The 27,397-nt window shown below is 45.3% G+C and overlaps 1 protein-coding gene across 3 annotated transcripts in view; it reads right to left on the bottom strand.

Moving 5' to 3' along the window:
* The window catches only part of SCARA3 (scavenger receptor class A member 3), a 271,642-nt gene that overhangs the window by 145,973 nt on the left and 98,272 nt on the right, over positions 1 to 27,397 (bottom strand). For 2 of the 3 annotated variants that reach the window (XM_069605623.1, XM_069605624.1), the window contains exon 2: positions 9,252 to 9,308. In XM_069605623.1, coding sequence (XP_069461724.1) covers positions 9,252 to 9,308 — 57 coding nt within the window. Of the gene's footprint in view, positions 1 to 9,251; positions 9,327 to 27,397 lie in introns of all 3 variants that reach the window. The other variant, XM_069605622.1, reaches the window with a different exon arrangement.

Below are 27,397 nucleotides of genomic sequence, written 5' to 3'. Positions count from 1 at the left end.
TGATTGTTGCTCTGTGCCCTAAACTGATAGCTGACTACTGCCCTGTACCCACCTATCATGTCCAACATCACACCCCCACCCTCCGCACTCATCCCCCCTACGCTCTTCCTTCCATCCTTCTTCACCAAACCCACAGATCACAAACCTACCACACCCCTGACGCACCCTAGAGCTACCAACTCTAGAAATCAAATATTAGGCCTCCGCTCCAGATCCTCACCGCAAACCCCACTAGCCAAAATTGAAAACAAACCAACCTCGGAACACCACAAACTAACCACTACCAAGAAGGCAGCCAAAGGGACAGAATACCACCCCTACCCCACTGCCACACCCAGACCTACAATGTGCCTTAATCAATGCCAGATCCCTCCCTGCGCACGCTACAGAAATTCATGACCTTCTAACCAACCTCGACCTTGACATTCTCGCCATCACCGCAACCTGGCTACACAATGCCGCTGGCCCTGCCATTTCCCTAGCTATCCCATCAGGATACTCCATCCTTAGACAGGACAGAACACTGTCCACAGGTGGAGGAGTAGCCCTCATAGTCAAAGATCACCTAGAAATAAGACAACTTTCCTCCAAATTAGGGGAGAACGTAGACTCTCTATCAGCCAAGATAGCACTTTCTCCTAATACCACCATCACCTTTAATCTAGTATATCGCCCGCCAGGCCCAATACTGGACTTTCAGGACAACCTCTCACATCTACTAGGGGAAAACCTTAAAACAACTACCAAAACTATTCTTTTAGGAGACCTCAACCTGGGACTCCACGACCAGAGAGATAGACCCTCCACTACACTAGCACAAGCTCTCCAAGAAATGGGCTTTGAACAAAAAGTACTCCAGCCTACCCACAACAAAGGACGTACTCTTGACTGGAAAGCTGACCACAACTGCTGCATCGACATCAGCTCCATCACACCTACCCCATGGTCTGACCACTTTCTCATTAATTTCCTCATCCCCACACCTAACAACTCAGAAAGAAAATCCAAGCCAGCCTTAGCCAGAAGCGCCAAGAACCTCACAAAAGAAAATATCTCCCCATATCTTGACACCCTCACTAACCTCCCTGCCACATCAGACCCAGCTGCACTGGGGGATATCTACAAATCCACCATTAGCACTGCCATAGATATCATCGCCCCTCTACAAAAGAAAAAATCAAAAAATACTAAACACTTCAATACTTGGTTCTCAGCAGAACTAAAAGAATTACGAACCAAAAAACGCAAAGCCCAAAAAGTTTTTGGCAAAGTTCGCCCAACGCATCCTCACTATCCTCTTACAAATCACTGGCCACCCAATACAAAAAAAGTATCATAGCAGCCAAATCCACGTCCTACAATGAAAGAATCTCCAATGCCACCTCAGAATCCAAAGAGCTCTTCGCCATCTTCAAGGAACTATCCACACCGGCCACTAAGTCTCAAGAGATTGTCAAGGACCAAGCCTGGTGTAACACCATACAGTCCGCCCTCTTGAACAAAATTGAACTCCTCCAAGCAAAAATCCTAGACCATCACAAAAATCTCACTCAGCACATTTTATCAGCTTCCCTTACTGAAACAGTGACTGAGAACAAAAAGACTAATCTCGCTACACCATTCAAATTTAGAGAAGTCTCAGAAAAAGAGGTAGTCGATATCGTTAACAGAATCAAACCCTCCAACTGTAAAGGCGACGCCTGCCCCGCTAAACAAGTCAAAGACTGCGTAGAAACGTTTGCACCATTTCTTAAAACCTTCATCAATGCATCTTTCAACACAAACTCTGTCCCAACCAGCTTAAAAGAAGCCTGGGTGTGCCCTCTTCTTAAAAAACCCACTCTAGATCCCGAAAACGCCAACAACTATAGACCCATCACAACCGTTCCCTTCCTGCTCAAGATCCTCGACAAAGTTGCCTACACACAAATACAACAATACCTGGAAGAAAATCGTATTTTAGGAAAAAGACAATCGGGTTTCCGCCCGGGACATGGGACCGAATCGGCCCTACTAGATCTCAAAATCCAACTAAATGACATCATGGACAAAGGCAAACCAGCACTCCTGCTCCTGCTAGACCTATCTGCTGCCTTTGACCTGGTCAATCACGACATTCTAGGCAGGCAACTAAAAAATGAAGCATACTTCTCACCAGAAGCCATCTCCTGGGTCAAATCATTCCTCGAGGGTCGACTTATGAAAGTCTTTTCTGACTCTGCGAGCGCTACCCCTACCACTATCTACTGCGGCGTCTCTCAAGGGTCCTGTACTGCCCCCAACTTATACAACATCTTCACCCTCCCACTGTTCAATTATTTGGACCGTCGTCACATAGCATACACCAACTATGCTGACAACACACAGGTCCTGCTCCCTCTTACAGGGGTCTATGAACTAGACGCGGCGGCTTTAACCAAGATCTATACAGCCATCCAAACCTGGATGGCAGCCAACGGCCTCTGCTTAAACGGAGACAAAACAGAGATCCTACTAGTTGGCACCAAAGAAACACTAAACAAACTCCCACCGCGGTACAAATCCTTTAACATAGATAACTCCACCATCACAGTCTCCACTGCAGTAAAAACGCTAGGAGTATACCTTGACTCCACTCTTTCCATGACACGGCAAGTAAATGCCATAGTCTCCTCTGCTGCACTTACCACGAAGGTAATCAACGCCGTTAAACCCTTCCTACCCACTAAAAACTGCCTGGCCGTAGCCAGAGCCACAGTAGGCACCAAACTGGACTACTGCAATGCTCTCTTCTTGGGCACGTCGACACAAAACCTAAAAGAAATGCAAGTCATACAGAACAATGCTCTAAGAGCAGCCCTAAGCATCCCTAAAAGGGAGCACGTCTCCCAAGCCAGAAAAGAAGCCAACTGGCTACCAATAAAAGAACGTATACTATTCAAAGCCATAGCCATCACCCACAGATGCCTCTCCGACAAGGCTCCGTCCTATCTCTCTGAAAGAATCACCCTCAATACATCCACTAGACCCACTAGGTCACACATGACTAACCAGGCCTACGTACCCACATTCAAAAGAAGCAAAGCCGGAGGATCTAGCTTTCAACAATTAGCACCCAAAAACTGGAACGCACTCCCCACCGCTTTAAGGAACGAAAATTCCTCCCCACCCCTCCTATCCTACCGTATTACCACAACTGTATGTAAATTACCACAACTGTGTGCAAATATGCAATTATGATCTGCATTGTACCTATATATACACCATGTTTGCCTGTAACAAGTAAGATTGCTTTCTGCGCCACGATGCCCCTGGGCAGATGTGCGCTATACAAATTCAAATAAATAAATAAATAAATAAATAAATAAATAAATAAATAAATAATGCAGTAAATACTATGTGGGCCAAACCACAGGTAAAGTCAAGATAAATGGACAGAACACAAGTCTAATCTGAGAACAGCTAATATCAGATTGCCAGTATACAGATATTTTCGGGCTAACCGACATGTGATAGCACAAATGAGATGTTTTATTTTAGAAGATGGACGTCCCCTCCCTAGAGGAGGTGATTTGGCTAAGAAACGGGCACAGAGAGAACTACATTGGATTTACCTCCTCAATGCGATAACTCCCTTGGGAATTAATGAAGAACTCTATCTAAGACCATACTTATAATTGACTGATGGGCACAGTGTCCACCATACATTAGCAGGTAGAGGAACACTTCCTGTTGGACAATCTGGGTACAGTTCTTGCCAATTACGCCAATAAGATCATCATTTAGTTCTGACATGGACAATCTAAACTCTAATAAGATGCATAATCATTAGCAGGAATGGGCATTAGATTGTGCACTCTCTGGAGTCAGACTTACTTATTCATCTGAGTTTCAGTTTGAATGGCTTAATACAACATGAATCGTACACCGATGTGCATTCTTATGACCGATCGTAAGATCAGTCACTGACATGATAGGACATTAGACTGTGCGCTCTGATGAGTCAGATATACAAATTCATGTGAGCATAAGACTGATCATTTTGAATGTAAAAAGAACTTAAACATGGCATGCACCTCCACAAGACATTCTCATGTGGAATAGACTGTACGCCCAGGGAGGGAGGGGCCATTAAGGAAATCAGTGGTTGGACTGTTATGTACATTTCTTTTGAACCCTGGATGTATTAACCTGCATGAATAATTTATTGCATCGACTCCCTCTCTATGTACAGATTAGCAGTATATCACGTGAGACCTTTGGATTCAGTTCCATTTCTACCCGAGGGCCTGATATTGCATGCACATTTCTGATGAGCATTCTTAGTGACTTTAAATAAGAGTCAGGTACATACACACCTTTTTTTATGCAACCTGTGTGTATATTTGAGATCTCGTCGTAGAAGACCCTTATGTTTACAATTATGATGTCACCACCATTAGTAGAGGATGACGTCATCTCTATGTGAAGGCACGCCACTTCTTGTTCTCTGAGGCTTCCAGAGAGTAAGACATGATGCACAGACCTGAAAACTCAGCATTTGGGTAAATATTTGGCAAAGTTATCAACTAACTTTTTGACATTAGACACTCAGTGGTAGGATTATTATCACTATAATCACACATAAAAGTTACTTTCTAAACCTCTGTTTATTCATAACAGGGGAGGATTCTCGGGACGCAATATTTTACATCAGCAGTGACTTCCATATCTTGACTGCACCTCAAGTACACCTCGAGTATGGGGTGAGTCCTGGTTTTATGGATACATACATCAAAATTTTACTTGGGTATGAATGGATATACATGTATTAATGATCTCATACTAGAATTTAACTTGGGACATTTAATAATATATATCCAACTTTTATAGCGACCCTTTACAGATCACAGATTTGTCAATCTCTCTAACTTTAAAAACGGTGGGTCTGGTGAGCCCTATTATCTTCCCAGTATCCTACACATAAGATTTGGTGAGTGATGAATATTAGACGTTTTAAGGAACCACCAGTCTTTAACACTGTATACATTGTCTACGTGAGTGATCACTCACAACTGCTCTTTGCACCCACTTTCTTGAAAGGAGGAGAATATTATTTAACCATCAACACACTTCAGTGAAGATAAATACCTACTTAAATTTGAATTAGGAAGATACTGTACATGCAGTTGTGACAAAGGAGAGGTCAGACTTCTCTTCAAATAGATTTTTCTAACATTTTTCGGACAACCTTTTGGAAAGTCTGTTCTTACCGCAATAGAGTTGGTAAATTGTAATTCTTTGTCATCACGGATGAATCCTACCTCATATGAACTCTAAAGTACTAACGTTGGTACCATTGGCACCATGGAATTCATAAGGTGATGCTCATAAATCCACAATGAGAATCATAGTTTGAATAATATTGATCATTTGAAATGTGTTGTTATATTCATTGTGTAAAGGAATACTTGGAAATATACCCACACAATACTATTTTCTCTATTACTTTTAGAATTGCTTTTAGAATTGTCAATCAGTCAAGACCCTTGATGAAAGGTGGAAAGCTCGAAAACGCATTGGTTCACACCTAAATGTTTTTATGACTGTATATCTCTTTCGAGTATATGTTGGCCAAATCTTATTGTCAAACAGTTGGTTTGCGAGAGATATTGCAGGGACTGAGAAATCAAAGTGACATTGGGAGTGTGCAGGGGATGGGAGGTCCCTACTTTTGGGAACTTTATTTATTTGTGTTATTGTTGTCAGCCCATGTTCCAGTACAGGTTCTTCTCCCCTGAGCCTTAAAATAGAATACTATACAAACCAACTTCAATCTGAAATAATGACACCAAGTATTTTTTTAACTGGAGTGGGTTTATGGCATCAAATATGATGTCAATGACATGAATACCATTGGACAGATTAGCCGAACATTATTTGGCCGTTGCAAAATGTTCGGTTTCTGTCCAAAAGTTCCTATTTTATCCAGGTTTGGTATCTATTCTGGGAGAGCATAATCTGAAACCAAAGGAAGTACAAGTCCTGGAGAAAAACCTGCACCAACTGGGCCGAAATCAAATAGATACCTACAACAAAGCTGCAGGGTGCAAATGAACACTAATTTAGGGGCGACCAATAGTATATTGCACATGCTTGAGGGCAGTTTGCGTGGGGGCAAACACCATTTGAGCATGCACATTGTTACTTGCACCATATCAAATGCAGTGCAGGTATATGTGCGGTGGTGTTAATGCTGTTTGTGGGTGTGCTAATGCGGTTTGTGCATGCACAATTCCCCATCATTTTGCCCCAAATATTTTACAAATGCTGCATATCATCCTTGACAAGAACCATGGATGGGGTTCTGCTGCTGTGCGACCTAGATGTCTTAATCATCCTGCTTTTTATATTAGCACATGGAGATTGATATTGCCCTCCTCTCAGCCAATTAGAATGTTATTGAATGCATTCTGAACACTCTGACTCTAAAAGCAGGCAGAAAAACAACAATGTCATTTCCTGGCACAGTTTCATTTAACAAGGCACTTCCTCTCTGAGAACACTTTGTTCACAGCAATATCTCATCTAATACACCAGAAAGTAAGCTAAAACATGGGAGTATGCCTCACTTTCTTAAACAGTTTTCTTTTACAAGATGCCTAATGTGTTTTCATGTTAAAACCATTCCAGTTTTGCCAAGTTTGCAATTAAAATAATTAATTTATGAAGACAACCTTGCTATTTAAACATTACAAAATATAACCATATTTACTTTACTAACTCTGTTTTCCTGTTTACTGTACTCACTATTACAAGATTGTTGTTAACTTATCACCAAAACTCTAAAACATGTATTGCTAATAGCACTGTGTTCTATTTGCCTTTTAGACCTCAATAGGGGTCATTGTCACTTACCCTTCCCTGACTTATGGCCTTCTGCTTTGCTTTGGGCCATATACTGCTATAACGACCCCTCCCTCAGTCTATAAGGTTATAACAGCATATCGTAATAGTTATTGACTCCTATCAGCCAATTAAATGTTCTGAGTGCAGTCAATAACCACTGGTATTGGTTGCATTCTGAACAGTGTCTTTAAAATCAGACAGTAAAACAACAATGCCATTTCCAGGCAAGATTTTGTTTTAAAAAGAACAATTCCTCTCTGGGAAGACCTTCTTTTTCTTTTTTTTTGCTGCAACATGCTTTTTAACACACACAAGGAAAGAGGATAGCGAAACCATTTACATGCACATTACATAACACCTAATGCATTAACATGTTAAACCTGTTCTAGCTCAACCAAGTTACCACCAAGTTGCAATTAAAATGCTTAACATATTAAGACAAATATGGTATTTAAATGCTATAAAAAATAAAACCACAACCACATTTAATTTACCAACTGAGTTTGTCTATTTACTTCACTCACACTTACAGCACCATTTTTAGCTTCACCACGAAAACTCCAAAACATGTATTGCTTTTACCAGCATGTGCTAGGAGCCATATAGACCTCGGGAATGGTCATTATTGCTTGGGATAATGACTCTACCCCTACAACTTGGTGGTGGATATCCCACGATAATGACCCCTCACTCCGTCTATAAAGCTATATTAGCATATGGAAGTCATAATTGACCTACCAGCATGCATCATACCGGAAAGCATTTTTATGCATTTAAGAAACAGCAATGCAATTCCCAAAGATAGATTTATTTCAACAAGACACCCCCATCTTATTTAACACAAGGTGAAAGCTAAAACATGGAATAATGCGTTTACTTTTGAATGAAAAACCGTTCAAATTGACATTGTTCCTAAAGCAAATTCATGATAAAACTGTTTAACCAAGTTCACAATTAAAATGCATACATATAAAGTATAAGCTAGCTACTTATATGTTACAAAATTAAGCCAGATTTAATTTACTAACACGTTTGTGTAGTCTAAGCTTTACCATTCCTCTTGAAACTTTATCCCTACTGACACTGTGCAAATAACTACAGAGACCTCAGGAGAGTTCATTATATTGCTCGGTGAAATGACACTTTGCCAAATTATAGCCAAGGGTGGGACTTGGGAGTGGGTCATTATCCCACGATAATGACCCCTCCCTCTGATTTGAGGCCATACTAATTCTCAATGTAACATATAGTGCATAGTGCATATATATTGATGGGAGTGAGTACAAACCAACATGTGGTGGTGAGTGTAGATACTTGAGTGCAACCTAACAGTACAGAACATGTGGTATTTCTGCAAAAAAGCCAATACAGGTTTACTACTTCAGTCATTTCACACAGGACAAACATACACTTGGACTGCCACAGAGGCTGGTGTTGTGCAGGAGGCCATGCTGTGTGCAGTTAATAAGTGAGATGGTGCCACCTGGAGTAGACGGTTTCTGAGCATCAGCTTACATGGGTTTACGTGGGTTTAGTGTAAGGCCACCAGACTGGTGAAAGACTGGAACTTCAACAAGGCAGGTGCGGTGGTGGCTCCCTGGTACTGAGACAGCAAGTGGCGGAGGTGCCCTGGAGGTGGGTCTTGAAAGCCAATAAGGCAATGTTGCATTTGAAGAGCGAGGTGCGAAAGTTGTGGACAGATCAGCTTTTTCCCGAGAACCTGTGGTGAATGCAGTGGTTGTGTAGGATAGGTAGAGTGTGGCTGGAATAGGTGAGGGACTCACCAGGAAAGTGCTGGTTAGTAGGTACGCTATTAAGATGGATGCTGCACTAGGCAAGTTAGGTTTGGTAATGGCTGAGTGCAATGTGAGGGGGTGCCGCATTCTTCTGGTGTAGAGGAGAGGGGGACAGTTTGGTCATCTGGTAGCTACTTCAATACTGATTTTGTTTTGTTCCTTTTCCTGTCATAATAAGCCTCCTAAGAAGCCCCCTGACCCTGTCACCAATGCCACGTGACAGCAAACATCACGCAACCATGTGAAGCAGTGTTATTCTTTTGAACAGATGCAAACTTAAGATATCTAATATTAGGAAGGTATATGTATCGTCGACCACTAATGCAGCAGGTAACACCATGGAGAGAGAAATCACAAGCACTGAAGAACCTCTATTTATAACATTGGATGATGAATTCTATTGCGCTGATAGTTTGGAAGGACTCCTCCCCCTACTTGTTTGCATTTGACATCAGTTGGCAAATGTGTGGCCCCACCACCAGTCCACCAAATCTAAAAAGGGTCAAGATGTAAGGTTTTTAAACCAAATAAATGAATGTATAAATGAATAGATAAATAAATAAATAAAGGGAAAGGCTTTGTGCTCACCATTCTGCCTGTTCCTGAACGACGGCATTTCCTCTTCCTCTCCCAGAAGCTCCTCCTCTGAAAGACAAAATAAACCTGCAGTCGGTTATTGCTTTGTTCTGATAAACCTGAATCCACACAAAATAATCGAACATGTGATGCAGGGCAGAAAATGGACACTTGATGCAAGGTAGCGTAGACCAGCACTTCCATCCGGCACTTCTGTGAGAGGCGGCCTGGCCTACAGGAAAACGGGAATCACTGGAGGACGTGCTGCAAAATCTCACATAAGGAAGACTTGCTCGCAGCCCCATATACTTTCCAGAGCTATGGGTATGGCCTGTAGGAGAAATCTAGAACCTCCATTTTCCTGCCTAGATGTTTATCTAGCCCATGGGGTCTGCAGTATTTGGGTTTCCAGATGTTTGGGACTACAAATCCCATGAGCCCTGGCCAGTGGTGAGGCACCATGAGATTCATAGTTCAAACTACCTCGAGAGCCATAGGCTTCAGACAACCGATGTAGCCAGATTCCTGGGAGGCATTTTGAGGTACCAGTGAACGATTTGATGCCTCACAGCAAGGGAGGGACAGTTCCATTTTCCATGAAACAAGCAATGGCCACACATTTGCTGAAACACATCTGGATCCTATCATCCCAGCCAATCATAAACTCATCTCTAACCCCCCATTCATTGGGGGAAATCTTGGAAGATTGGTAACCAATCAAGGAATGTGTACTGGGCATATTTAGCGGAGAAGAGGAGTACTGCTGTACACATGGGCTATTACAGTTGCAGGGATTACAATTCTGGGCGCTTCACAAAGGATCAATGCAAGTTGGTTTTTACATAAACTAGGATGTGAGGAGGATGGGCATAAAACCAGAGAACGGTAACATTATCAGATAAAAAATCAAAACAGATTTTCAATAGATTACAACACATGCAACTGCCCAGTGTTCTGTTTGCAGAGGAGGTGATAGGAATCATGATGACAATGTATAATCTGGTTTTAATGGGACCGTTCCTGAAACCTGGAGGCAGAGAGTTCCAGTGGTGAGGAGCGAGGAGGATGGAGGGAAAGGGAGTGGTGGTGCAGGGTGGATGGGGGACTGCTAGGTTCATAAGAACCTGGGAGCAAAGAATGCAGGGTGAGCGTGCCAGGGAATAGGCAAGGGAAGAGTGAATAGCGGGCTATCCCCTGGATGGATGTGTGTACGCGGCGAAGAATGTGCAGGTGTGGAGAAATAAATCAGTTGTATGTGATGGTATACTGTTTGGTCAGTGTGACGAATTGACTTCTGCTCCGCAGCAGGAGTAGAAGGATGAGTATAGACTAACGAGCCTCCTCAGCCCTCACGCGTCTGCAAATTAAGCGTGAATCCATGTATAAAGGTAAAACAGGTACAGTCAGGACATATTCCTCCTTTACCTTCTGAAGTGGGAGAATGGAACAAAAGACTCCCACCAATCCCCTCACGCCCCTGGCCCAGAGGGTCGCGGCCCAGACACCCGCCACAAGAGGAGTTTGCCTATCTACCAGACGACCAAATACCCTGGTACAGGAACATACGGATGTGCCCACCAGCCTGCCCTGCCCAAGCCGACACCTGCGGCATGGATGAACTCGACTGAACCATTCAACAGTAAATAAACACATCGTTAGAGATGCCATGACGACCTAGCCAACGGTCAGAACACCCGTGCAAACATGCACACTGGACACTCCCACACCAAACCACACGAAGAACATATTCAGTGCTATGACGTAGGTGACGGACACACCCACTGACGCGCATCTTTATTATTTTTCACATAGGTTTTTCAAAATGCAGAAACACAAGATGCCCAACGAACTCATCTAAAATGCTTGCTGACGCTTCTCCTAACCCATGCATTGCAATGAGAAATATAACGAAGACATGATACTGGGGATGAAGCAATATGAAACCGTAACTTAAAGTGCCGTGCATCAAACATCCCCACCTATGCACCAGGCCCAAGTAGGCCGCAAGCAAGAGCCTCCACGAACATTGAACGAGCAAGAGTACAGTTGCTGACCCCGCAGAATGAGCCCGGCGAGAACAGACAGCCAAGGGCACAATGTTGCAAACTCGCATACCACAAGCCGAAGCCAAGGTCACACCTGCAAACTAAGCCAGGCACACAGTGGAAAATGCAATATTAAATGTGCAGAATTCTGCCTCAACCACGGTCTCTCCTCACGTGACCAAGCCGAACCTGACAGGGTGCCAGACCCAGGAGGGAGGAGACGCCTGGGTCCCACGTTTTGAGACACAGCAGCAACAATGAAGTGGCTCAATGGACATCTGCGGTGGTGGGAGTAGTCTGCCTTCAAGCATATGAACAAATCCACGCATTGTCTGCACAAACACATAGTTACACATTGTTGCAAATGGCAGGTGCACCGCGAGCTGGGAACAACGATGGTCCCAATCTGGGGGGCTCGCGAGTGGACCAATCAGAACATGGGGCACTTATCACTGACGCCATTAACATTAGCCAATCCTCAGGGGTCTTCATGTAACAATTTTCATGTATCTAATAGAAGGGACAACCCAAGTATACCACCTGACTGACCCTCAACCACTAACAGCGTTCTCTATACGTATGCTATACTAACCCTATCACTCGAGGAACCAATCCAGAGTGGCGATAGGTTTTTTGCTAACTTTCCCAGGTGACGCGAGTAGCGCGTCATACTGAGGTAAAAATGGCCTGCGAGCCCCACGAATTTCGAGAGAGAGTCAGGACAGACGCGTACGATCCTTGACCGATCCCTGCCGTTTTTTTTTAATAAACAGCAGAACCACCTTGCTTCTTGCGTGTGCCTCATACTCATTTTTGGGATACGCGGGAGGAGTTGGGGCCTCCCTGCCCGGGGGTCCGCGGATGGCCAGCAGACCCCGGCAGAATTCCCCCCGACAAGTTGGAGGCACTGCTGAGATCTGTTTAAGATCTGCTTTTATTTTATTTTTCCGAGTGCTCTCGTTGCGAGGAAGCCCGGCGGCGCGGCCCCCTCTGCCGCTGCCCCCTTTTGAGGACTACAGGACCATTGCGGAACTGCGAGAAGACCGGACAGCGCAATCCGGATATTGGCCTTCGGGAGCCGGTTGAGAAGTATCCCGCCCACGGTTGGCGAGTGTCCAGACGTGGTCCAGACGAGGGGAGGTGGCGAGCCGCTTGGAGGGGTGCACGCAGTCGAGCGGCCCCGCGTCAAGAGAACTTGGTGAGTATGCCACGCCCAACAAGCAATGTGAAATTGTGAGGGAGGGGGGAGGAATAGAATACGGGAGGTGGGAGGTGTTACACAGGTGCGCGGAGAAGGTTTGAAAAATTAGTGTTGAGAGTGAAGTGAATGGTAGCTGGACAAGTGTCGAGAGCAGTCCGCTACGTTACGGAAGAGGAGGGGGCGGAGCACGAAAACATCACATGCGGCCGCTCGTAGACACTGATTGGCCTAGGTCGCGACCACGTGTAAGGGTGTGTGTGTGTGCGGTTTCCTACGATTTGGTGATTATTGATCAATGAGTAGATGAGGATCCCTATTGATCGAGCAGAAAACTCGATAGATAGATGACGTTTCCCTGTAGGCGGTAGCTAACTGGTTGCCTAATACGGAAGATAATTGGCTGATTAAGCCCTCCTGTCGAGGGGCGTATCACACGCGAGGCGACGCAGCGTGCGCAGTCTGATTATATTGTTGATTACCTTGTTCCAGGCGAGACAAGAGGACAGCTGTGGGGTTAACGGGGGTAGATTGCAAGCGTTTTTTTGAACTTTTAAAAACATGTAAAGAACTTACTAGCAGTTTTGGAAGAGATCGGTGACGTCACCAGTAGGGCTTTCATAGGATATCTCGAACGCGAGGCATTTTTCGGAGAGTGGTGGGGAAGAGAATAATGGTAAAGGAGTGGAGACGGAGATAAACGGTAACAAGTAGATCGGGGCAAGGTGAAAAGGGGGGCGTGGCCGTGCACGGAGAACGCCGGCCACGACAAGTGAAGGAAAAGGAGGAGGGGTAAAACAAAGTGGGACGGCTGTATAAGAACGTCACACAGGGCACGCAGCCGCAGGGGGCTACGTGCACCTCGGCCGTAGGGGGCCGTAAAGGTGTTCGGTAAAGGAAGAAAAGAAAGAAAAGAATATACAAATGCAAATGCTATATTTTACTATTTTGTTTTAGCGGACAATCGCAAGTCCCCAAAATTACGGGGCCAGGTAAAGATCTGAAATTGTATAGCGTACACTATTAGCAAGATAACCGCTGCCATATAGAGGGAGGATAACAATTGAAGTGCTACTATGTCACACGGGACAGGATCGGGAGGGTGGGGAAACACCCACTACCCCGCTACAGCATATATGTAAAACACTGTCACCCCATAGGGAGAAACTGATCAAATACAGCATAGAATGGACACAGGGGACGGACAACAAAATGACGACACCATGGCCGCCTAATGGCAGTTTCGATCCATATACCCAACATTCACTATTAACCCATCTGCATAACACATACAAGGGGAAGAAGTTGACACACCACGTGGAGGTGTTTAATTTATGGAGGATGTTCCAAGGGTCCCGACCAGGACCAAACAGAATGTTCACTATGGGGGAAACAACGGAAGCGAAGAAGATTAAGGAGGAAGGAGAGAATGGGGAAAAAGAGAGTGAAGGCACACAGAACACAGGGAACAGACAAGAGGGAGGAGAAAAGAGTGACAACTCAAACGAAAAGGAAATAAAAAAGGAACAGAGCGACGATATGCCCCTAGCGAAGGTAGTGAAAACGGAGGGAGGGGGGTTATATCCTTTAAGAGAACTAGGAGAAATAGTAAGAGAACAATCAAGGGCGGCTGAGGGGTACTCGAACCCGGCATACAGCCCGCCACCATATACAGCTACAGGTGGCCACACGGGAGGGGAGCGTACTACTACGACGGGATCAGCTCATAGGAAGATGCCCGCAGAGGAGGGGAGGACTGGCGAAGAGCAGATCGCGGAAATAGGACATGATGAGTGGGTAGCTGCGCAGGTACTATTAAAATTACGAGGTTCATTAACAGGAGAAGAGAAGGAGGTAGTAAGGAAAATGGACGAGGATAATACCAGAAAGAGTGATATGAAAGGGGAAGAGGGGAAAAGAAAGGAGGAAGAGCTGTTACGACAAAAGGAAGAGATTTTGGAGGAACGGTTATCAGAATTAAGGGATGAGCAGAATGCACTGATCAAGCAGCTCGAGAGAGAGGAAAGAGAGAGAGCACGGGAAAGGAAAGAAAGTAAGAATGAGTTGGAAAAAATGAGGGAACGAACTGAGGAGCAAAAGAGAGAAGCCGAAAGGGTAAAGGCAGTAGCAGAAAGGGTATCCAGAGCAGCACTGCGTGACAGGAAAAGAGAGGAAGAAGAGAAAGAAAAAGAAATGGAAATATGGAAGAGGAGATTACTATCAGAAACGACAAGGAAATACGAAGAAGGGAGGATGATAGAGAGTATATTAGAACGGGAAAGAGCGAGATGGGAAAGGAAGAGAGAAGAAGAAAGGATATTGGAAAAGATGAGTAGTGAAGTAATGGAGGAATTGAAAAAGAAAAGAGAGGAAATTGGTAGAGAAATAGCAGAGAAAAATGAAGGGGAAAGAGAAGATAGGAGAGGGGAGAGTGAAGTAAGGAGGTATGTACACAGAGACACAGAAGTAGCAACAACATCAGCACAAAGGGGAGCAATTGGTAAAGAAGAAACGGGAGGAATGGATCTAATAGACTTAAAAACAGTAACGATTAGGGGGAAAAGGACAGATTGGGGGTTGCCATTCCTGGATGACTTTTGTAGTGAGCAAGAAGAAGGAATGGAGAAGGAAGGAAGAAATAGTGAAAGGGAAAGCCTAGATAAATTATACATCACCCGGACAAATAGAGAATCACCATGGGCCTGCAGGAGAAAGGAAGACCTGGAGGGAAGTGAGGGGGAAGAGCAAGGAATGGCGGGAAGGAAGACACGTGCAGCTACACCCTCATCATCCCGTCCAACATGCTCCACCACCCACACTCATTACGTGCAACATGCCCACCTACACCCGCCCCCCACGAACTGACACCCTACGCAGGCAGGCTTAGAGACCTCCCTGGACGCAGGCAGGGAGAACGAATACACTCGCCCACATTAAATAAAGGAAATGATAAAAGAAGGGGAAGAGATGGAGGGGAAACAGTTACGAGCAGGGGAAATATGGACGCAATTGACAATGTAGAAGACACGGAAGAAGAGGAGGGATACACGGACACGATTTTGTGGAACCCAGGGGGTGAAACAGGATACAACTTAATGCCACTTCTGGAGAGGGGAGGGGTTAGACCACAATACGTCCCTTGGAAGCATGCAGACAAGGAAAATATAAAGTGCAGGCTCCCATCATTAAGTGGAGGTGCGGGAAAATGGATATATGAAATGGAAAAACACACCGCAGGACAGAAACTAGCACTGGGGGATGTAAAAGGCCTTCTAATATCAATATTGGGGGATGCAGCAGATGACATCTGGAAGAGAGCAGGCTTCCCCGGGGTCACAATAACAAACACATTGCACGATGGGGCACCATTCGCAAACTGCAGACATGCATTATGGCAAGTGCTGAGGGTACAGTACCCGGACATATCAGACATAGGAGCAATTACATCACGCAAGATGCGTGAGAACGAAGATCCTGTTGATTATATCCAGGAAATTCAAGAGAAGTGGCGTATGGAAACTAGAGAACAATGGGACAAAACACCAGCAATATTCTATCATATACAAATACAAGGGCTCCCGGAAGCAGTTCAGAAACAACTGAAGAAGGTAGTGGGGATGGAAGCAAAAGCATGGCCAGAAATACAACTGACGATAGTACATCATTGTAGGACATGGCAAGAAAAGATGAAACAAAAGGAAGAGGATAGAAAAGCGGAAGAGGCTAAATTGGTACAGAAAACACTTACTAAATACACGATGGAAGGTGCACTAATAACTACACCTGCAACAATGACTCAAAACCCCACACAGGTAGTGGCTGCACAAGATCCATCCCAAATACAACCATCACAGATTGTAGCACAACAGCTGCCACCACCCCAATCATACACGACTAACATGGGAGGAGGATACTCAACGCCAGGAGCTGGATATTATAATTATAACAGGGGAAGGGGAGGAATGATGAGGGGGAGGGGATACGGCTATAACACACAACAGCAAGGGGGAGGATTCAGAAATTTCTACCCCACCGGGCAACCAGTATACCAGGACAATTCAGGGAGCTTTCCATGGCAGAACAGGGAACCACCGGTATGTTGGATTTGTGGATTACTAGGGCACATGTCACGCACATGTAGAATGAGACCAGGCACACCATCATGGGGGGAACAGGGACAACAAGGGCCTACAAGGGAACAGCAGGACACCCAACAACAGCAGGCACTGCAACCGGGAAATGTGCAGCAACAACTAGTAACACAACAACAGCCACAGACATATTCACTACCACAACAACAGGTAGCGATAACACAACAACATCAAGTGCAGCAAGTACAGCAACCTGCCCAAATTCAAGACCATAACATAACCTCTACCAATACACAACTACAGCAAACACAACTGGGAAGGGTGACGGTCCTGGGACACAACCCTTACACAGAAAGTGGTCAATCATTATACCCTCAATAGGACAGCCCACAGACGGCCTTGGTGTGTCCCATCCTGTCGATAACACCTAATAGTGCGGAGGAACCACGCATAGAGGTAACGATAGGTGACAAAAAATTATCATTCCTTGTTGACACCGGGGCGACCCGGTCTTGCATAAGGGAAGGTAAATTTAAGATGTCAGGTGAGGCCATGAACACCCAAGGATTCTCTGGGGCTAGGGGGTTGGTTCCCTTTACTGATAGCATACCCTTATCGATAGGGGATTATGACATGTCCGTCCCGCTTCTATATTCTAGGGACTCACCAGTAAACATACTCGGGAGAGACATAATGAGAAGGTTGAATATGACGATCTCTTTTACGGAGGACGGCATAATTTGCTCCACTCCTGGAATAAACATGCTCACTGCACGACAAATCATGCAAGCATATTGTGGACAGACAGTGATTAGGGCTGAGCCAGTAGATGGCGAACTATTCCAGTACGGAACAGACATGGCATTCGCATGGATGCCAGGAATAGAAGGAAAGATCTGGAGGAGGCCAACAGCCTAGTTGTTTAGACCAGAAACACCAGCCAATGAACCAGAAAGAAAGGTGATTTCAGTGAGCATGGAGAGCATTATAGCAACTGCTGATTATATTGCAGTACATGCCCAAGACAGGGAAGGAAGAGCATGGAGGGCAGTGATAGCCCTAGCTGAGGGATGCAGGCTCACCCAGGTGTCAGACGAGGAGCTCTTTTCAGAAGAAAAGGAAGAAGGTGAAATGGTATTTATGATGAGTGTAGAAATATGGCTAAGAGTGACATACAAACAAGTGGCACAGAAAATTGCAATGGCACTTGAAGCACCCACATCCACCCCAGTTCCCTTCTTTGAGGAAGATATGGCAAAAGTCCCAACATCATTATGGACTACTAGTCCCTATGACGTGGGGTGCATAAAGAGTATAGGGGAGTAAGAATAAAATTGAAAAAAGGTGCAATACTCCCTAGAGTGAAGCAATACCCACTATCAAAAGAGGCAGATGAGGGCATATATGAAACAATAACGGCCCTTATAAATAATGGCATATTGGTACCATCAGAATCACCATGTAACACAGCCATATATCCAGTGTGCAAAGCTAAAGGAGGGTCTTGGCGTTTCATCCAGGACCTCAGGCCCTTGATCAACATAGTGGAAGCAGAATACCCCATAGCAGCAAACCCGGCCACAATATTGTGTGGCATTCCAGCAGAGGCATCACGATTTACAGTGATTGACCTAAAAAATGCCTTTTTCTCAATACCCCTGCATCCAGACTCACAAGATCTAACAAGCTTCACGTACAGAAACACAAAATGGAAACACACCAGATTGCCACAAGGGTACTGCGAGTCACCCTCAATTTTCAACAGAGTAATACAGATGGACTTGGGAAACATTGAATTGGAAAGCACAGTGTTGCAGTATGTTGACGATATAATAATTTGCAGCACAAGCGAAAAAAAATGCAGAGAGGACTCATTGAAGATGCTGACAATATTGGCTGAAAAGGGTTACAAGGTAGACAAAGAAAAGTTACAGTACTGTCAGGAACAGGTACTATACATTGGTCAGCTCATATCCCAATACGGAAGAAAGATTGCACCACAAAGAGCACAGGCCATATCAAAAACGCCATTGCCACAAACTGTGAGGGAACTGCAGCAGTTCCTGGGACTGTGCAACTACTGTAGAGCATGGGTATTTGATTACAGCTCGTACATAGGACCCCTACTTGAGGCATTAAGAGAAGCTAACAAAGGGGAGAAAAAATTGGGGTGGACAATGGAAATGAAAGAGGCCTTTGATGAACTGAAAGATGCAATATCAACTGCTCCGGTACTGGCCACCCCAGATTATGAACGACAATTCTTTATATTTTCACATTGCGACTCAGCAGTAATGAAAGCAGTGTTGGCTCAAAAAACAAGCATGGGTTACAAACCAGTAGCATTTTACAGCGGTCACTTGGATCCTGTAATGATAGGACATTTCCCTTGCGAACAAGGTCTCGCCGCAGCTGCCTTCGCGGTAGAGAAAGCATCATCAATTACAATGGGGTGCCCAACCACACTATTTGTGGAACATGCACTATTTGCAATATTGAACAAGCCTAAGTCCACACTAACCACGCAGAGGGCGTCAGGTTATGAGATCATCTTATCTAGACCAGAATTATCAATTGTTAGATGCAGCACAGTTAATCCTGCAAGGTTTATAGCGGAAGTGATTGAGGAAGGCGACTATGCACATGATTGTACGCAGACTACCGAAATGTACTCATGTACTAGAAAAGTTGAAGAGGACGCGCTAAATGGAGGAGAGCTCTTGTTCATTGATGGGTCATCCACAATAGACCAAAGTGATGGGATAAGGAGAACTGGGGCAGCAGTGGTAAAAATGACAGAGGAATCGGTGTATGTGGCGGTGAAATGTGTACAATTACCACAACAATACTCTGCTCAAGCAGCAGAATTAGTTGCACTGATCTTGGCGTTGAAGGAAAGCTTTGACAAAAGAGTAACTATATATTCTGACAGCGCGTATGTCACGTCTACTGTCCACTCAGGATTGTCCAAATGGAGGAGAAGAGGGTTTAGGAGAGCTGACGGCACCCCAGTGCAACATGCTCTCTTATTAGCCGAATTAATTGAAGTAATAAATGACCCCCAAGAATTAGCTTTGGTCAAATGTACTGCACACACTAATGGAGAAGATCATATCTCAAAAGGAAATGCAGCAGCAGACGCACATGCGAAGTATGCTGCATATTTTGGTGAGATATGGAACCCCCCAGAGTCAGAGAGAGGGAGAGGGAGGGGGATAGCTAAAGAGATGTTGATGAGAGAAGGGTACACTCATCTCCCAGCCACACAGATAATGGAGTTACAAGCGGCTGCACCAATGGCAGAAAAAGAAATATGGGTAAAAAGAGGATGTACAATGTCGCCAACTGACGCACTATGGTGCCAGGGTAACACTGGAAAGATGGTAATGCCATTGGCACTATTGAACACCGCCCTGAGCCAACTCCACCACCCAGCCCACACAGGCAAGGAAGTTATTGCAGCACGAATTAGGGAAGATTGGTTCTGTCCCGAGTTAAATTCCCATGTGACAAATTTTATCAGCAATTGTCTCACATGTCAACAGTTTACGGCCAGTCACATGCTGAAAGTGTTAAAAGGTACTATACCCCGGCCAGAGGGACCCTTCCTGCACATCCATATTGACTACGTTGATATGATCAACGTATGTCAAGGAAATAGGTATATGATTGTAGTGGTATGCCCATTCTCCAGGTGGATTGAGGCAGGACCCTGCTCACATCCAGATGCATTTAGAGCAGCTACATTTTTAGTGAGGGTGGTTTTCCCCAGGTGGGGAGTGTGCGAGGTACTGCGGTCGGATAACGGCCCATATTTCGCTAATGAAATGTTCCAGCACATCACATCCTTACTGAACATCAAGCCTAAATGTGCATGTGCATATCACCCACAGGCCAACGGTATATGCAAACGCCTGAATGGCCTACTGAAGGAGGCAATTGCAAAGATACAGCAAACAACAAAGAAGAGTTGGTTGTATTGCCTTCCGCTAGCTCTATTTGAGCTGAGGAACAGACCAGGCTCCGACCACCACCTCACTCCTCATGAGGTGGTGACCGGACGCCAAATGCGCCGTCCTCTAACGCCAACATCAAGGGCATTCACAGACTATGAAAACACTGCAACTGTTCTTGGTGATGAAATGTACCAATATGTGTCTTCTTTGATTACTAGTGTAGTGTTTGTGTTTCAACAGCTCGAGCGCACGCGGGGCAGGTCTAAGAGTTATCAACAAGAAGACGAGGACCAAGGATCGGAAAAGGAAAAACTGTGCAAAATTGCTAAAGGTGACCACGTGCTACTCCGCAATTTCAATAGAAAGTGGAACAGCCCACGCTTTACTGGTCCCCACCTTGTAGAGGAGGTATCTATGAGAGCAGTAAAGTTGCAGGATAAGCGTGCTTGGAATCACCTACACGACGTAAAGATCTGCAAGCTCCAGACCCGCCCTAGCGTCACCGACAGGGCCATTGGAAGAACAGCGACAGCGTCACCCACGGAGGAAGAGACTTCTACCACAGCTGACGACCTAAGTGTCTCCATACCCTGCCACCCCCCAGATTCCCCAGAGACAACTACTGAAATAGAAATTGGTAATTCCCATACCGCCCACCCCATGGTCACACGATCAAAGAGTAAAGAGACTCCCGCCAGTTGAACCCCAAACCCTCTGCCCACTACAGTAACCACCCAATTGAAGGACATTGTCTTGCACATATACACATGTAAACACTTGAATGTTCTCTTTTTCTTTCTCGCACATGCAGGTACCCCGTATTATTGTATTGCTAAGAAAACAGAAAACTAACAAAGTTCATTGCCCAGGAGTAGATGCTACCCTCAGACAATAACTACCCTGAAGCCCTATCACACCAATTTGTCTATCACATAAAAAGGCCAAAGTACCTAAAAAGAAGGAGGGTACGTGTCTACTACACAACATTTATCTTGGCCATAGAGCAATCAATGCCCCATCTTCACCAACACTTGCCTGCCCTAAGAGACAGATCGCTTAGATTGGCGTGGGAACAGCTCTTCGCCTGGGCACTGAATGACTACTTGATAGGGAGAGCTTGAAAGCAACAACTAAAACTAATAACAAGCATATTGAGAATTTTCAGGCGGGCAACTTTAACGTCGCAAGAATAAGCTGCCGGACTGCAGCAAGGTAAGAGCAAAATGCCAGTGAGACTAGCTTCTGTAATAAAAATGATAGGGATTTTGATGATCACTGGGTTTTTGGCTGCCTCTGTATGGCAGAAAAGTTATGCTATCAATATTTTGGCTGTACCCAAACCTAATGTACCCCCACCCACGGCTGCAACAGGTGTTACGTCAGGTGGTATTAGCAAGCCTCCACATAAGGGAAATAGAGTTAAACGTAGCACATACTCAGATAATAAAGGTATTGATAATTACATAACAGATTCAGCACACGTCTCGAACAACATGTGGTACCAACACATGACCCAAATAGGTAAGCAGACAACAGAAGACAGCTGCTACATCTGCTCATTGATCCCATACGCCATGAGCGCTTCTCGAACATTTGTTGCCACGGAAATAGATGAAAAGACAGCACGATGTATAATATACCTGGCACTGTTCCAAACGAAAGGGAGATTTCAAGGGACGGTGGTGAAACTGGTGTGGAAAACGCGAGACACATATCCATACGAAAACAACTTCCTCAAGACTTATTTGAGTTACCACAAGAGCCGTTTGCATGCTGAAGCATTCAGATACATGACAAGTGGTCCTGAAAAGGGAGAAACAAAGAAAGTAACACTACAATACCTACCATGTGACTGGTACGCCACTGATGTTCCTGGTAAACAAGGATGTTGGTAAAGACCACTGGTAACAATAACAGGGAAGGTGTACATGGACAACAAATGGGACATAGGAGTGATTGGCAGCAACATGGTAACAAGAGAAAATATTACAACTATTGATGAACACAATAACAGATGTTGGATGATTTGGGGCAAGTACGTACCCATGCTGACGTGGATGAGAAGGATGAAGACCCAATAAGCATACTGCCGCTGTCTGCACCTAAGGTATGCTACCAACACAGAGTGGACGTGGGATACAACACCAACTGTGCAAGTGTGATAGAGTTACCTGAGGGGGGAGCAGGAACAGCAGTATTAATGGACCATTACTGGGCCTGCGGAAACAAGGCATACCACACACTGCCCCCTCTGTGGAATGGTATATGCACAATGGTACACGTTAATGTACCATCACTAGTGGTGCCCCAGAAACATGTGAACGTGGCGGACTTCCCTAAAATGGATGAAGGAAACAAGAGGAAGAAGAGATCTGTAAAACCTCAGAAGGGGTCAGAGAATGAAAACAACAACAACAACAATGTCCTGAATAGAAAGAAGAGACAAGGAGAACTTTTGACAGGAAATTACCTATGGGGAAGGTCGGAAACTGCACTCACTTCAATCCCACCAGAACACAGACTATTCAGCAGAGCAGCAATGTTCTTCTCGTCAATAATACATCCGGGACTACAAGCTGATGCAAACGCAAAATGGCTCCAGATAACTCGATGGGAGCTAATGATGACAATTAATTCTACAGTAAATGGATTCAACGCAATAAAAGAGGAACTGCGAGCAGTGAGGATGGTAGCACTACAGAACAGATATGTATTAGATCTCCTTACAGCAGTGGAAGGAGGAGTTTGCGCAAAGATAGGACAATAATGCTGCACATTCATTCCTGCTAACGATGCTGACAATGGTACACTGACAGAAGCAGTATCACAACTGGCCCAGATGCACTCCAAAATGATGGAAGAATATAAAGGAGTGAAGAAGGATGACAGCTGGTTTTCAATGTTATGGTCATGGATGCCATCTTGGCTGTCGGACGGACTGAAGATTATAGTTGGATGCATAATACTGGCTGCAGCTGCACTGATCATACTAAGATTTTGGAAGGCCCGGAAGGCACGCACTACAGACAAAATGATCGAAATGGTTGGTATGCACCCCTTGATGCCGGCAGATGATGGCCAGCACACGGACACAATAATAAAAGAAAGAGAAAAACTGCGCAAACAGATCATCACCAACCACCTGGACCCACCATCTGTGAAGCTCGAAAACCCAAGAAACCCAAGGAGCTACATAGGGAAATGGGTATACTGCACACCTTGAGGAACCTGTGTATATATGTATTGGTCATTTGAAGACCATGTCAACTACTATGGACACTTGGGAGGAGTAACTAAAATATGGAGAGTGAGAGGAGATAAGGAAAAAGATATGTTTGTGGTCGACAAGTCGACCAGAGGGGGGACTGAAGTGGGAGAATGGAACAATAGAACACCCACCAATCCCCTCACGCCCCTGGCCTAGAGGGTCGCGGCCCAGACACCTGCCAGGAGAGGAGTTTGCCTATCTACCAGATGACCAAATACCCTGGTACAGGAACATACGGATGTGCCCGCCAGCCTGCCCTGCCCAAGCCGACACCTGCGGCATGGATGAACTCGACTGAACCATTCAACAGTAAATAAACACATCGTTAGAGATGCCATGACGACCTAGCCAACGGTCAGAACACCCGTGCAAACATGCACACTGGACACTCCCACACCAATCCACACAAAGAACATATTCAGTGCTATGACGTAGGTGACGGACACACCCACTGACGCGCATCTTTATTATTTTTCACATAGGTTTTTCAAAATGCAGAAACGCAAGACGCCCAACGAACTCATCTAAAATGCTTGCTGACGCTTCTCCTAACCCATGCATTGCAATGAGAAATATAACGAAGACATGATACTGGGGATGAAGCAATATGATACCGTAACTTAAAGTGCCGTGCATCAAACATCCCCACCTATGCACCAGGCCCAAGTAGGCCGCAAGCAAGAGCCTCCACGAACATTGAACGAGCAAGAGTACAGTTGCTGACCCCGCAGAATGAGCCCGGCGAGAACAGACAGCCAAGGGCACAATGTTGCAAACTCGCATACCACAAGCCGAAGCTTGCAAACACCTGCAAACTAAGCCAGGCACACAGTGGGAAATGCAATATTAAATGTGCAGAATTCTGCCTCAACCACGGTCTCTCCTCACGTGACCAAGCCGAACCTGACAGGGTGCCAGACCCAGGAGGGAGGAGACACCTGGGTCCCACGTTTTGAGACACAGGCAGCAACAATGAAGCGGCTCAATGGACATCTGCGGCGGTGGGAGTAGTCTGCCTTCAAACATATGAACAAATCCACGCATTGTCTGCACAAACACATAGTTACACATTGTTGCAAATGGCAGGTGCACCGCGAGCTGGGAACAACGATGGTCCCAATCTGGGGGGCTCGTGAGTGGACCAATCAGAACATGGGGCACTTATCACTGACGCCATTAACATTAGCCAATCCTCAGGGGTCTTCATGTAACAATTTTCATGTATCTTATAGAAGGGACAACCCAAGTATACCAACTGACTGACCCTCAACCACTAACAGCGTTCTCTATACGTATGCTATACTAACCCTATCACTCGAGGAACCAATCCAGAGTGGCGATAGGTTTTTTGCTAACTTTCCCAGGTGACGCGAGTAGCGCGTCATACTGAGGTAAAAAGGGCCTGCGAGCCCCACAAATTTCGAGAGAGAGTCAGGACGGACGCGTACGATCCTTGACCCATCCCTGCCGTTTTTTTTAATAAACAGCAGAACCACCTTGCTTCTTGCGTGTGCCTCATACTCATTTTTGGGATACGCGGGAGGAGTTGGGGCATCCCTGCCCGGGGGTCCGCGGACGGCCAGCAGACCCCGGCAGAATTTCCCCCCGACACTTCAGTCAGGACATATTCCTCCTTTACCTTTTGTAGTAACCTGGGGCGAGGGAAGGGTATGCTCGCAAGAGGAGTGTGCACATGAAACAGAAGCACCCCAAACAGTGAGGTATAACAGTTCAAAATGAAGGAAAATCAAATCAAGTTTCTATATATACTTTAATTAAGCAGACCATATGCAACAATAACTAAATAGAAAACCGTATAAAAACCCAGCCCTGTAGAATTAACACAGAATATGCACAATATCAAGATGCAGCACTCTGGGTAAGGAGACAAGAGGAGTAAAGACAATAAAAACCGCCATGTTCTTGTAAAGAATATGTTCTTGAAGTGCAAAAGGGGATTAATGGGACCTATCCAGTCTCCAGTGCCCAAAATGAACCCGGGCAGTTATCAGGCAAGAAAACCTTTTTGGTCCTTAGTGGTACGACAATGGCAAGTGATGTCTGGTGATCCAATTTGGTTCGAAAGTTCAGCAGACGAGTAGTCCAGCAGCAAGCAGATGGCAAGGCATAGTCAAACAGTAGGATGATGTGGTTTGAAGCGTTACTCAAGCAATGTGGATCGTGGAGGTCACCAGCTCCAGTTAGGCGGTCAAGGTCCGATGCTGGTCGAACTGGTGACGGGATGTGCACGTGAGTCCATTCGATGTGGAGAATCAAAGGATGCGGTTCCGAGAGAACACCAGGGTTGCTATGATCAACAACTAGAGATGAGATGAAGAGCTAGGTAGTTCAAACAGCAGTTCGAACAATGCAAGCGCAGTGAAGCTTTTTGGTATGATGCACTTCTGCTGGTGCAGAGGAAAACTGGTTTCAATTGGCAAAACTATGGTTCGAAGGTCAGTGAGTGGCTAAGGCAGCTCCAGAGGGTCCTGGTGGTTCGTACAGTGCCAGAAGTGCTCAAATCACAGCTCACAGTCGTTTGACAGCAGAAGTACAGGAATACTGGCTGTCTTGGCTCTCAGGATCTCAAGGATAAGATGAATCCTTTTCTTGGGCTTCCAAACACGGGTGAGGCTGGCACACAACACACCTTCACGGGTCCTTCTGCATAATGAGGTCATGGGCAGCAGTGTGGCTGGCAGAGATGCAGGCCTAATTTCAGCAGCAGGTCACCCCGAATGGTCCCTTGGGATGGCTAGGGGACAGCGTTTACCTCTTCCTTGAAACACCTGCCTCCACTTCACAACCGGAGGACTTTGTAAAGGAATGCTCTCTTAACAGATTCCAGCAAAATCGTATTGAAGGCTTGAAGTCTAGAGATGACTCAAAGAAGGAGTGGGAGACCCCTTCTATTACAGGTAACTGTCTACAGGCGATTGGACAAACACAAAGCCTGATTTAGGTGTCAAATCCATGTTCTTGGAATAAGTGAACTTTGCCTTCTGACATAAAAACACAAATTATTTGTGCTACAGGAAGTGGAGGGGCCAGAAATTAAAGATAAGAGTCAGAAAAAACAAGATGGTGGACCTTCCTCCAGCTGGAAAGAGCTCCCTCTGTGTACACTAATCCCACCATTTTACTTCTCCATAAAATCCAAGGCCCTTTATGTATGCAACAGCCTTTTGTGAATGCATGTGCACTGTGATTCCTGTTCCCAGGACAGCTTCCCATGGAGTGGGTGTCTCTCTGCAGAGAGTATTACCTGCCCCCATAAAGGAACACAAAGAGGCAACCCCCAGGGCTACAGTCTTGCTGGCAGCTGTAAGACACCCGGTTGGGAGGAATACACGTAGCCCTTCCACAGATTTAGTGGGCTCACAAGGCTGACACATGTGCAATATCAATTTGATGTGGCTTGGATAACTCTGTAAGATGCCAGCCATCATACCTCCGACTCTGGTGTGACTTATATTTATAGTTTAACCTTCCACTTGGATAGCATACTCATAGTTATGTCATTTCTAGAATATGGGTGCATATCTGAAAAACAGCCCCTGCGCTGCAGCGACGGTGCAGCTGTCAAGAGGGCACCCATGC

The sequence above is a fragment of the Ambystoma mexicanum genome, chromosome 4p (genome assembly GCF_040938575.1).
Source record: "Ambystoma mexicanum isolate Mex_15411 chromosome 4p, UKY_AmexF1_1, whole genome shotgun sequence".
NCBI classification, from domain to species: domain Eukaryota; kingdom Metazoa; phylum Chordata; class Amphibia; order Caudata; family Ambystomatidae; genus Ambystoma; species Ambystoma mexicanum.
This window is presented reverse-complemented; position numbering and strand designations above follow the sequence as displayed.